The following is a 13,363-nucleotide window of genomic DNA, read 5'->3' on the forward strand; positions in this document are numbered from 1 at the left end:
ACTCCTTATTTTATAATGCCAGTGAAATGGTCAAATAAATGTTAATGTAATTTTACAAAATCAATTTATTTGCCGCAGTAATTTTTCCAGATACAATGATGGCCTTACAAGTAAGCTTAATACTGTTAGAATTTAACCTCTGATATTTTTAACTCTGCAGTTTAGCTTCTGTAATGGAGGTTTCCAATGATAATTTCTTGGTAGCTGAATTTCCTTTAGATTTTCTGCCATGTGTTATGCATCTTTTGCCCTTGTTGTCTTTTTCCATTTTTAAAATATTTTATTTACTTATTCATAGAGACAGAGAGAGAGAGAGGCAGAGACACAGGCAGAGACACAAGCAGGTTCCATGCAGGGAGCCTGACTTGGGACTCGATTCCGGGCCTCCAGGATCACACCCCAGGCTGCAGGTGGCGCTAAACCACTGCGCCACAGGGGCTGCCCATCTTTTTCCTTTTTTAAATGAAGATCTGAGGACTCGGGATCCCTGGGTGGCGCAGCGGTTTAGCGCCTGCCTTTGGCCCAGGGCGTGATCTTGGAGACCCGGGATCGAATCCCACGTCGGGCTCCCGGTGCATGGAGCCTGCTTCTCCCTCTGCCTATGTCTCTGCCTCTCTCTCTCTCTCTGTGACTATCATAAATTTAAAAAAAAAAAAAAAAGTTAAAAAGATCTGAGGACTCACATATCTAGCAAAATACAAGTAGAATATCATAACCTATTACTGTTTGCCAAAGATCTAACGAATTCCAACAGGAAAGCAGTATAAAATTATTACTAAAAAGCCAATGCGTAAAACTGTTGTCTTAATTTGAATTTCTGAGAATAAAACCTGAGAAAAGGACAGTTACAGGTAATTTCTTTGGGAAATAATCCCAGGAAGCAAGAGGGAGGGAGTGGGGAGACTGAGACAGGGAATGAAAATGAAGTGTATCTTACTGAGCTGGTTCCTCTGTGGACAGCTGCTCTCTGTCTCTCAGAGCCCCTCGGAGGAACCACGTGCCTCAGAACTGTCCCTCTGAAGACTGGGACCTTTAGCCACCAGACTACCTCCTCCATTGGTGACTATATCCGTGTTTAATGGGCATTTTCACAAAGTACTAAAATTTAAAGTCTGATTTGAGAAATCAGTGATGACTGACTTGCTTATTAAAACTGTCCTCAGAGTTCATGTAAATGGATCAATTGTATAATTATAGATGTATTAGATGTTAGAGTCCTTTAGTCTTTAATAGTTTTAGGTGCATAGGCTCTGTCTCACCCAATTCCACACACAGGGTTCTAACACAGAAGCTTGTATTTGTTATTGAAAGTATTTGATACTCAGTACTGTAATAACCAAATTCAAAATACTGAACAAAAAATAGTCATTTTCATCAAGGTTTTTTAGGACTCCTCCTGAATGTGCTATTTTAAATGACTAAAGGATGTTAAAGGGATTGTTTGGCTAGAACTACCATTCGCTTCTTTATGGGCCATGTTCATCTGGACTATCCAGACAACGGCTTTATTCCTGACCTGCCTTCCAAGGTTGTTACCCTGTGTGGGACAGGCAATGAATTGTCCTTTGTTCCCTGAGATTTCCATTAAATGTATGTATTAGGTAAAAACTTAAAAAACAATGAGAAAGCAGTCACAGTGGTCACTGCCACTATTGCCTCAACTTAAAAATCTGCTGTAAAACTGCCAATTCCTTTAAAATTAACTACAGTTGAATTCCAAAGAGCTCTGGATTAATAAACCCTCATGATTTATAAAAGTGGTAAATTCAAAAATAAATGAAAAGGGCAGATTAACAAACACCATTTAGTGACTATCTGTGTGCCTGACCCTTTGCTCACTCACCAACCTGTGTGGTAGGTGGACTCTCTCTACAGATACGAGAACTGGATGTCAGAGGCATCGAGTACCACAGGGCTAGTAAATGTTGGAACAGAGACTTGAAGTCTAGTGTGTCTCATTCCAAATGTTTCTCCAACTAACATATTAAAAAAAAAAAAAAAACTTGAGGACGTTCTAATGTTTCCATTCTTACTTTAAGAATTACCGACACTTTAAAGAAATCTGTGAAATTTTGTCTTTGTTATAAAATATTTTGAAATTAGCATGAGAGTAGTTCTATAAAACACTACTGCAGTTATGACTCTAATAAAAAATCTTTTGCAAAGTTAAAGTAAACATATCTGACATCGATTTTTAATTTATTTTAGGTAAAAGGTTAATTGTTTAAATTAAAACTTCAGGTTCCTGAACTTAGAGCAGCTCCCTGATCTGACCGAAAGCAAGAAAAAGGTATCATTTACAGACAGGTCTTCCTCAGTCAATTATTTTAAATGTCTTTTGATTGACCTAACTTCAAGAGTTGGTGGTTAAGAATACTTCTCTACATCTTTTAATTAATTTTATTTACTACTCTCTGTCATAGGAGATGAGTATGATGTATGTGCCATTTGTTTGGATGAATATGAAGATGGAGACAAGCTCAGAATCCTCCCTTGTTCCCATGGTATGAATAATTTACATACTGCTTTGAATTTATGTAGAATTTATATGCAGGCTCAATTTTGGAGAAGGAGACAAAATAGTTATTAGCACACTGTGAGCCAGGTCTTACAGCAGTTAGCGGTGCCATTAAAGGATGGAGGTAGATTTATAAAAATGTACCAACTTTTCTTGTCCCTACATGATACATGCAGATTAGAAGAACATGAATAAACATGGCAAGAAATTAAAAACGTGATGTTCTCAACCAGAGTGCACTCCCTAAAGGATGTATATTTTGCCTCAACAGCTTACCACTGCAAGTGTGTGGACCCCTGGCTAACTAAAACCAAAAAAACCTGTCCGGTCTGCAAGCAAAAAGTGGTTCCTTCCCAAGGCGACTCAGACTCCGACACAGACAGCAGTCAAGAAGAAAATGAGGTGTCCGAACACACCCCTCTTCTTAGACCGTTGGCTTCTGTCAGCACCCAGTCATTTGGGGCTTTGTCGGAATCTCGCTCACATCAGAACATGACCGAGTCTTCAGACTATGAAGAGGAGGACAACGAAGACACCGACAGCAGTGACGCAGAAAACGAGATCAATGCGCACAGTGTTGTAGTCCAGCTGCAGCCTAATGGTGAACGGGATTACAACGTAGCAAACACGGTCTGACCTCCAGAGGGTGATCGGGTTATTTCCTAATAAATGTTTATTTAGGTATATAATTTGATTTTTTTGCTCCCTTCAGAGATTCCTGTAGAAATAACTTATTTTTTAGTGTTCTACAGTTTAATCAGATACTGAAACAGGTTTTTCTGATCTGGTATTCATCTGCAGGAGTGTACTTCATTTTCACTGATAAACTAGTAATAGGCTGGTGCTGTAACTCCAGCATCAAATCAGCTCTTCTTTTGGAATGAAATATAGCCAAAACATTTTTTAAAATTCCTCAGTATAGCTTGCAGTTAAGACCTAGATCACAGTATGCAAGTGTTTCGTGTTTTACACACAAGGTCAGTGCTGTGGCCACCTAGCATGAGCTAAGCCAACTCCATTTGCATAAAGTTTACCTAGAGTTGTTGAGTTGGAATATGTTTGTTCTGGTATTTCCCTAAATTGCCATCACTCCTGAGAAGTGACAATTTAGCATTTTTCTTCTCTCAGCACCTCAAAGAAACTCAAGCTGTCTTTTTCCTTTCTATTCCCAACTAGTCTTATCCTGATAGGAATAGTCTGTACGAGTGCAGATTTTCATAGTTTTTTTTTTTCCCCTCAAGGTTTTAATACTATTATAGTGTTATGTATGAATTGATTCATCAGCTAAAGTAACATGTCTCTGGACTTACTGAATTTCAGTATCCTTAAGGGTTTTGTGTTATGATCAAAGCAAAAAGAAAATGCTGTATAAAAATACCAAACTTCAGCAACTGTTAATATTCAGATCATATACCTCTTAACAAAGAGTATCTTATGCTAGTTAGCCCTGCTAAACTATGTACAGAGGAAAATGTTCAAGTATTGGATTTGAAAATAATTGCTTATGTTTAACAGAACTAATGATGTACTTAAACGATGTATTATGAAAAACTAAATTATATCATACATCATTGTAACTATGTAGAAAATATAGACTTATGTATAATCAAAATGCTAAGAATTTTTATATGGCCTTGTATGAAGGGAGTTTGAATGTTAATAAACACATGTTTTCCACTTTAAGAACTGGCAAAGTATTTGTTCTACTGTACTATTACCCAGAGTAGCCTGATTTATATGGACAGTGCTATATATAAAGGTACAATTATTATGGTAACGTAGATCAGATAAAACCACCTTAGAATTTTATACAAGGTAACTGACTGCTCACAACCGATTAGCTAATCCCCTAAAAGTTAAAACTGCAGCCAAAATCATTCCAACAATAGTGTACACTGTGGTACTCCGCTGTAATTATGGTACATCCTTACAGCAGACCTCTACACAGCCTTGAAAGAATAAAGTCAGTATCTAGATAAAGCTATATTGGCATGGGAATTTGTAGTCAACAAAAGCATATTAGAGAATAGTTAAGTATAGGATATATAGGAGTCTCATGTTGTAAAAAGAAAAAAATTATTTTTAAAAGAAATGTAACTATTGGAGAAATTTTGTTTCCTGAAAAAAAACTTACAGTCCAAAAAAAAAAAAAATAGGTATTTCCACTTAGTAGATACTGAATTCAACCTTTTATTTCCCTGTCAGATACCAAGTTGTCCTCTCCCCCAACCACCTCTTAAAAATCACACACAGGCGTGAGAAACAGGTCAGCAGTTTACTATGGTAGGGAAACCGGCCCTGGGATTGGATGGACTCGCCAACTCTAACCTTTCCGAACCTGGGTGGTCATTTGTACAGTTTCATTTAACCCAAGGTACAGCATCAAGACCAAACACTCGGTACCTGCCACATGAATATACAGTAATAGCTTTTATAATTGTGAAGGTAAATAAACACATATCTAAAACCATTTTTATTTTTTAAAAGGGCCAAGTTGAAGGTCACTATAACATACCAAATGTTGTAGCCCCTCAATCCTCAATCTATAAATCAGATCAAGGACTTGGGTTCTTTTTTTTTTTTTAAAAAAAGATTTTATTTATTTATTCATGATAGAGAGGGGCAGACACATAGGCAGAGAGGGAGGAGCAGGCCCCATGCCGGGAGCCCAACACAGAACTCAATCCCAGGACTCCAGGATCGCACCCTGGGCCAAAGGCAGGTGCCAAACTGCTGAGCCACTTGGGCTCTTTTAAACTTAGTTTTCCTGAGGCAAAACTGCCCCCTCCAACCATTTTTAAGGCCCAAACTGTTACTTTTAGTTGTTAAAAAAAAAAAAAAAAGTGTCAAGTAAGGATTCTGTCTAGGATTGTTACTACTTTTCTAACTAGTTGAAATCTTAAAATTTTCTTCATGGTGAAACTATACAGCTTTTTAAATAGGACATTAAATAAAATTAAAATCTAATTTCTATTAAAAGGTATTTTCCTAATTTAAAACTTTTCTGATTATATGAAAGTATAGTCACATGGAAACTTACCCCGAGATGAATTTATCTGGATATTTTGCCTTCAGAAATACCTATGTGTAAAATACATGTATATATTATACACTGTATTTACACTGTATGCAACATCTGTTCATTACCTCATTTCATATTTATTGGTGAGCATTTCCTCATATTATTCAATTGACTATTTTATTCTCTGGACATAAAATAATCCATTTCACCCATAACCCTGAAAGTCAAATCTTGTAGCTTTCCAAGTTTATGTAGTGTGAGGACATCCTGGTATACAAATGTGTACAGCCCCATTTCCTTATGTTCAATTCCCAGAATTAAGTATATAAAACAGATACCTGCATATATTTTCCTAAGTGTTTTTGTGAGTAGGGGACCAACGGCTAGTTTCATTATTTCATTAAACTCTAGTAATAGTTGCCCTCTACCACCTTCTTTCTACTCCCCCACCCCTACCCCCAAACACACACCTCTTCACCTTAAAGGTTCCTCAAAAGCTTCACAATTTTAGTTGCTTTCTAATTAGTTACCCTAACAGTTCTTTACAGCTAAAGTGTAAATGTATACTATTACTGTAAAATCTTGTATCACAGCCCAACCACCAAATTTTCATTTGACTAACCTTTTGCTGTAACAGGGTTCTCAACAGGTCAAGAAGTTGAAGTTGTTTTTCAATTTCGCAGTCATGTCCAACTACCAAAGTAGCCCCAAATTCCTTATCTTCCATACCTTTATATTCCTGTAATTCAGAACTAATGCCTGACGACGCTGTTAAAATCTTAATTATGCTCAGTATATGTTAGGTAAGGTGGAGATTCCCATTCCCTAACCCTCTGTTTCTCAAAGGATAGCGCATAGGCCACTTACAATGAATCAGACTGACCTGCTGATGATTTCTAAAGGGGCTTCTGGAGCTTATGGAATCCCACCTCCCGTCTGGAGAATCCAGAGCCCAAAATCTGCATCACAACCAGCTCCCCAGTTTTGCTTAGACCCACCAACTTTTGAGCCCTCCTGCTTTGAGTTTCTGCCGCACAGTTCATAAAGACTATTAAACTAACATTTACTAAACTTGAATACATCCCAGAGACCTTTTAACCTCTGTAATTAAACTGGAACATTATGTAGTCATAGCTATTATGTCACTCCAAAGCCAGAAACTGCAGGAATATCCCAATTTTCTTACATGCTGCCTAAGGAAGGTCTTATGTGGGAGTCCCAGCTGGTTGACTTCAACATGCCAATATAGCTTCCAAATCTAAAGAAGTCACATGAGATAGCTCAACGCAGAAGAATCCACAATGCAGAAACCCTTGTTGGAATTGGGCTCCTTTCTGCTCACTAGATTTGCATCTAGAGACCAGCAACAAGTATTTAAATTTCCAGTGGATAAGTCAATTTTCCTCTCACAAGCCCAAAGAGGAGCCCAAAATGACTAAAAGCCTTTTTATAAATTGATAAAAGCCCATTAAAAAGAAATTCCCAGGTATTCATTTTATTTATAATACTACAGGGTATCAGGAATAGGCCATGAGCTCAATTTTAAGGCTTTATGCTTGCAGCAGAGTCTAGCCTATTCTGTATATTCCAGTACGTCAAAAATAACTGTAACAATAAGATAGCAATATATATAAACAACAGGAGTCTAGAGTATTTGGTTGGAATAAATTTATTTCATCTGTCTGTAAACAAGGTGTTTAATAGTTATGGCATTTTTTTAAATGCATATTAAATCAGATGAGTTAGACTGTATCCCAGATGTAACAAAGTGCAGGGAAAGAAATGGACAAATCAGCAACAAGATTTGTTTTTAAATCTGTACATTATCCACAAGGCCCAAACAATAGAAGCAAATACTAGAATGTCCCTAAAGTAGTGCCATTCGAAAGAAACCTTTAATAGGTCAGTTAAAATCCATCTCACAATAGCAACAGTTCATTTTAACAATAGTATGGCACAGAACACATATGAAAAAAATTCATCACAAGACAGCCAAGTCCACAATAATGCAACTTCATATAAAAACTCAAGCTGCAAATAAAAATTGGTCCTATGAAGAACAAACTGGACACACTCCAGATGGTTATGTTGGGATACCTAATGTCCATAATGGCAGCCTTTTACAATTTTACTAAAGAGTAGAGCTGGTGTGCAAAGAAAAAGACAGGAACACAAATCTGAGCTATTGCAATGATGGAATGTCCCTGGGGATTCGATCTGTATGGTTAATGTAAGGTCATGGGAGGAAGTGCCTTTTGCTCTCGTTTTGCAGTTGCACTCTTCACATGTCCTATAGACAGAAGGTCTGTCGCTACTCAAGTGCAACAGCAATACTGAAAGCAAACTACTGCAGCTCTCAATAGCTCATCAACAAAAGGGATATTACTTGGTTAAATAAACCAGGCACTGCATAAAAGATGGAAGCAAACCAAATACTTATGTGCAAAGGGAAAGGGTGGGAAAAGAGGAGTGAAGGAAAGATGCATGCACTTTTTCCTCCCAACCATGCGCTACAAAAGGAAGACTAAATGAGCTAAGTAAATGCTCAAAGTGCTGAAAAGACATTGATCAAATTAGAGATTGTACAACCGGCACCTTGCTTAATATTAACTTATTTTAGTTATCAATATCCCATTAATTGCTAAGACAAAGTGATGCCCAACTTGGCATGCCCCCTCCCCCCAAATTTCAAGGTATCATGCAAATCATTATTGTGCTGCAATTATGTTGCCAGATGAGGGTTGGTTACATACAGTGGTTAACATACAAATGATCCATTGGGCAAACAGGAATCATGACATTAGAAAATAGGTAAAGAAAAATTAGCTACCATCTATAGTCTGGTAGCACTGTGACCGTAATTGGGGTGGTGATGAAGACAGTTGCTAGGTAGATGGGGAGAGGCTGCTTACACATCAGACCTCCTCAGGTATAAAGCGAGTTCATATGCTTTCTTGTTAAGTGTGCCTCCGTGGACACCTTCCTTTCCCATGACTATAACCAATGCTGGAGTACACAGGGAAACAAAACAAAAGTGAACAGAATTATTTAAGGGGGGGGGGGAGGGCAGAAAGAAAGACACCTTTCCCCACCAACAGAGGGATACAAAGGAGACACAGGTTCATACCCCATCACCCTGCATTGCTAATAAAATTTCCAGAATTAAGACTCAAGCTTACAGCTAGGAAAGTTTAAGAGCAATTTTCCCCTAATACTTAACAGTCTGCCTAGCAGCTAGAACCCAGAGTCTCTCAAGTATTTTGCCATTGAGTATGCCTTCTTATTCAATCCGCCTCCATGGACCCCTTCTTTTCCCATTACAAAGACCAAGACTGAAAGAGAAAGAAGAAAAGCGTTTCAAAAGAAGGGTTAATCAAGAAAGTCACATAAGTTTTAGCAGACAGAACCCTGATTAATAAGTTAACATTAAGTTAGTTTTCCGTGAACTGTCAAGCACTGAAGTCAACTAGGTCTCCAAAAGGAGAACTTTCAAACTAGTAATATGCTGAAAACATTATAAACTGCATCCCGGGAGTCTGATTGGTGCAGCTGCAGTTCTCTATAAAAACGTACTTACAACAGTTAGGGAAAAAAAAAAAAAAAAAAGTGTGACCATTTATACCTTCTATTTTAGGGCAAAACACGGGTTAGTACAGCAAATCATTAGACTGATCCCTAAAATGTAAACTTACAAAACTTGGGTGATTACTTACAAAATTCTCCACAACTTTAATAGTACTTGATTAGGTACAAACTATTAAGTCTTACCAGTGATGCTCAATGTGTGTATTAATTCCAGAGGAAAAGCAAGACCAAATTTTAAGATTATTTTCAGTGCCATTCTGAAACGGCCAAATAAAAAGTACTTAAGGCTTGTGCTTACTGATATCCTCACTGTGCTTTGTTTTTAAGAGAGTCTGAAATCCTAAAACAGGATCACTATTTCCAACAGGTTCTTCTATGATGCAATTCAGAGGCCTATCCCCAAAATACAGGTATATGGCTGACTTTATACTTGCTACCACTAGATGTCAGTAGTGCTGTATAGTATAAAAATCTTATTCTGATTTTATGTCACAGGGTTAATACTTCTTTTTAACATATTTATCTGAGCTCAGCCAATGTTTTAAAGATGCATCTACTATTTCAGTTATCTAATTTCCCTACAGAAAAATATTCATAAGCATCAACTCATATCAGAATAAGAATAACCTTTAGGATAATCACAAGGAATTGCTGGAAGCACTGCAGTGAATTACAGCTCAGAGTAGCTTCAATTTCATTCACGTGGTAGATGATTCTAAAATGAGCTACGCCAAGTCCGCTATCTGAGGCTACACAGCCCTCTTAATTTACAACATATTTACAAAGACTAACACATTTAAATGTATTTGTAAATCGATTGGATGCCATGATAAAACCTTAATCTTGAAAGCTTCCACAAAAAAGTAGCCTTATTTAGTGTAATAAGAATTTCTGCAATGTTGACAACAGTCAGGAAACACCAGAACTTCTGGACCAAGGGTATATATGAAATATAATTTCCTACTTTTCAAATCTAAATCACAGATACACTTGGTCTTTGAAAATATTTTAGTCAATAGGTGGCTTACTACAAAACCTTATTCTAATTATTTCTTTCTTCCCCTTCCCCAGCAATGTCTCTAAAAGAAAAATGAGTAACTGTTCATTTTTTCTTCATGTTAATCTGAATAATTAAGAGGCAAGAAAAGGAAGAGATGCAAAGATAAAAGACTCAAAAGGACTAAAGTAAGCAAACAATATTCTGTCTTAAAGTCAGGCTCCCAGAGACCAGGCTGTCTATGCAGCTGCTGTGGAGCTGGTAAATCTAAAGTAAAGCAGTGCCTCCCTTCAGTGCTGGGCAATTCACAAAAACCACCTTAATAGCCATTATGGACTAACACTTTTATTCAAAAAAAAAAAAAATGTTAAAGAAACTGCTTAATAAGTTGTAACGAAGTGTGCAACTTTTAACCAAAAGAGGACTTTTGCTTACCTCTACCAGCTCTGCCGACAGCAACGTTGTATGTTGGCTCCCCACCTTGACTCTTTGTCCGGATGTCCATTGTGCAGTCACCGTCGACGTATAGGCTATCTCTGATCACCGAGCACTTCTTTGCGCCAAGAGTCAAACCGTTGGTAAAGAAACCTTCCCGGTCTTTTCCTACAATCATATCTATTTCTACTGGCTGCCCCGACCAAAAAAAAAAAAAGAAAGAAAGGAAAAAAACATGAAGTTGTAATTAAATTCCTTTCAAGGTCTCCATATAAGCGGAAAAAACTGTGTGCCAAGTCTGTATCCTACTAGAGGTCCTTCCCCATTTCACTAGTGTAACATGAAGTTTGTCTTTTCCAAAGAATCACTTAATCCTACACGGCTGCATGTCTTACATCACTTTGTTTCACAGGTAAGGTACTAACTGAAGAGCAGTCTACGCGAAGAATCTATGTGGTTGCTAGCTGACACCAGGTCAACTGCAAACCGAAGAGATTATTTATAAACTGCTTCAAGTCAGATGGCACCTGAAGGACTTATGTAATGGTAAAGCTTCACCTACAAACTCTTTCAGCAACTGCTTGTCTGTCACATTCAGGCACATTACAGTCACGCTGCATCAAACTTCCAGTTGCTTCAAAGTCTCGTGAAACAATGCCCTTGCTCAGCAGACCTGTTCACGTCTCCTCTGCTTGAAATGGCTTGAACCGCCTTCCTGGTATGATTTCAAACCCTAGACCTCCACACACTCCCAAATTCGTATTTCCCTCCTCTCTCTTTCGCCAGCCGCTCTCTTTATCCTCTCCCACTTCCCCTTCCCCTCCCACCTCAGTCAGTCATCAGCTTGCTTTCTTGGCAAATGCAGGAGAGGATTCTCTTGGTAGGTAGCATTGCAGTAGGAAACGGCGAAAACAAAAACAGAACCACCACCACCACCACAAAAAAAAAAAAAAAAAAGAGAGAGAGAGAGAGAGAGAGAGAGAAAATGGAGGGAGACTGGGAAAGCAACTGAGGTAGTCCCCCGAAACCGGAAAGGAGAAAACGTGCATTCTAACATTCCCTGAATAAGGAGGAAGGCGTCGCCCCCATCAGAACTGCAGAGTCATAGCAGGCCCCAGCCATTTCCAAGCACATTCCCCGCAATCCTCCCAGCCAGACAGCGGGAACTCGCACACAAAGACCAGGGCCCCGCAGGAAAAAAGTTGGTCGCCAGACAGATGCCAATTCTCTGGAACTGCTGTGGTCCGCTGCGGCTCCCGGAGACCTCAAGGTCCCCGCACCGGGGCGGACGCCCACACAGTCAGATCCTAGAGCCGGGTTCGCCAGGACGCGAGAATCAGGGGCACCCGTCACGGGGGGCCTCGGTCTCGGCGTCGGATGGGAGAGGAGCGTGGGGCTCGGAAATTACGGGAACGCTCCCCGCGTCCGACACAGCGTCACGGCTCACACAAGGGCCCTGCGCAGAGAGACGCACAGCAACAAAGCGGCACCGGAGGCCGAGGAACCGTCGCCCCCACACATGTGGCGACCGAGGCCACGCCGGCGAGTCACAGGGAGCTCGGGCCCCGCGGGCCATAAACCTGCATCAGTTCCTCCACGATGCCCGCGGCGGGGGGAGGGACCTGGGGCAGCCCGGCGTCCCCTCGGTCGCTCGGACGGCCCAACGCCCCGGGAGCGCGCCCCCGGATCCCAGGGCTGGGTTGCGTAATTGGGGATAACGGTGTATCGATGAAATCTCCACAGGAGGAGGAGAGAAATCAATGGCAGTTCGCCATCTTGGGAGAATTTAAGAGAAATAAATAAATAATGACAATGATCTTCAAAAACCCCTAAGAGCCAGAGGCGAAGTCGAGGTTCGCGAAGCCCCCTCTGCGCGGCCGGCGTACGTGGCTCCCCAGCCGCAAAGGCCTGGACGCCCGCGAACCGCCGCAAAGTGGCCGCGCGAGGGGCCGGGCGCCCGCGGCCGCCGCCTCCCACAGCCCGCGCGGCGCGAGGGGCAGCCCGGCCGCCGGAGGACCCCCCCCCCCGGGGCCCGCGTGCTCCCCGGGCCGTGCAGGGCACAGCTCGGGGCTCGCGGAAGACCACAAGCGGCCGCCCCCCCGCCCCCCGGCCCCGGCCGCCGCGCGCCCCCTCCCCCAGCTCCGCGGACCGGCGCCCCCGGCCTCGGCCGCATCCTCGGCGCCGGCCGCTCCCACACCTGCCGCGCGGCCCTCAGGGCGCCCCCCGCCCGGCGGGCCGCGCTCGGGTCCGGGGACGGGTCCGGGACGGGGACGGGTCCGGGGACGGGGACGGGGCCCCGGCCGGCCGCCGCCGGTCCTCACCGTGATGCTCTGGAAGACGCCCCCGGCCGTGGCTGCCCAGACGTATTTGGCGTCGCAGTAGCCGACAATGGCGGCCTCCTGGCAGCAGCCATCGCACATCAGGTTGTCCACGTAGCTCTGCCAACCGGCCATCTTCGAGCCCTTCGCACTGCAGCGGGGACGGCGAGGAGCAGCAGGCGCAGCGGCGGCGGCGGGCGGCGGCGGCGGCGGCGGCGGCGGCGGCGGCGGCGCGGGGGGGGGCGGGGCGGGGGCGGGGAGGAGGCGGCTCTGCGCAGGCACCGACCGCCCCCCTCCCCGAGGCGCCGCGGAGGGAGGACGCGGGGACGGCGGCGAGGGGCGACCGCGGGGCGCGCCCGGCCTGCCCGCCCGCCCGCCCGCCCGCCGGCCGCCGCGGCGCTGACTGACCAGCAGCGGGGACGCCGCGCTCCGAGCGCCTGTGCGGGCGGCGGCGGCTGCTCCTCGCCGCGGCGCCTCAGCCTGGTCCG

At 42.6% G+C, this 13,363-nt stretch overlaps 2 protein-coding genes across 6 annotated transcripts in view; one reads left to right on the plus strand and one right to left on the minus strand.

Annotated features, from left to right (window-relative positions):
* RNF13 (ring finger protein 13) overlaps nucleotides 1-4,198 on the plus strand; it is a 194,069-nt gene extending 189,871 nt beyond the window's left edge. For all 4 annotated transcript variants that reach the window (XM_055321216.1, XM_055321215.1, XM_055321214.1 and 1 more), the window contains 2 exons: nucleotides 2,424-2,504; nucleotides 2,790-4,198. In XM_055321216.1, the coding sequence (XP_055177191.1) occupies nucleotides 2,424-2,504; nucleotides 2,790-3,154 (446 nt within the window). In that variant the 3' untranslated portion in view covers nucleotides 3,155-4,198. The remainder of the gene's footprint in view (nucleotides 1-2,423; nucleotides 2,505-2,789) is intronic.
* A 3,001-nt stretch (nucleotides 4,199-7,199) lies between these two features.
* Nucleotides 7,200-13,098, minus strand: PFN2 (profilin 2). Of its 2 annotated transcripts, none has more exons than XM_055321761.1 (3): nucleotides 12,879-13,098; nucleotides 10,558-10,750; nucleotides 7,200-8,546 (listed from the first exon to the last, which is right to left on the minus strand). In XM_055321761.1, the coding sequence occupies exons 1-3, from the start codon at nucleotides 13,008-13,010 to the stop codon at nucleotides 8,449-8,451; spliced, it is 423 nt and encodes a 140-aa protein (XP_055177736.1). In that variant the 5' UTR covers nucleotides 13,011-13,098; the 3' UTR covers nucleotides 7,200-8,448. The 2 variants fall into 2 exon arrangements, with proteins under 2 accessions (XP_055177736.1, XP_055177735.1); XM_055321760.1 differs by having other exon boundaries at nucleotides 7,200-8,872.
* Nucleotides 13,099-13,363: the final 265 nt, after the last annotated feature.

Source organism: Nyctereutes procyonoides, unplaced genomic scaffold, assembly GCF_905146905.1.
Source record: "Nyctereutes procyonoides isolate TBG_1078 unplaced genomic scaffold, NYPRO_anot_genome, whole genome shotgun sequence".
NCBI lineage: Eukaryota > Metazoa > Chordata > Mammalia > Carnivora > Canidae > Nyctereutes > Nyctereutes procyonoides.

What these genes read in the sequence shown, in the direction of transcription:
- PFN2 (XM_055321761.1), bottom strand. Translation starts at nt 13,010, where the DNA reads ATGGCCGGTTGGCAGAGCTACGTGGACAACCTGATGTGCGATGGCTGC. An exon ending in GCGTCTTCCAGAGCATCACG is followed by an intron (nt 10,751 to 12,878) that starts GTGAGGACCGGC and finishes TGGTCGGGGCAG; the next exon opens with CCAGTAGAAATAGATATGAT. An exon ending in TGTCGGCAGAGCTGGTAGAG is followed by an intron (nt 8,547 to 10,557) that starts GTAAGCAAAAGT and finishes TGTGTACTCCAG; the next exon opens with CATTGGTTATAGTCATGGGA.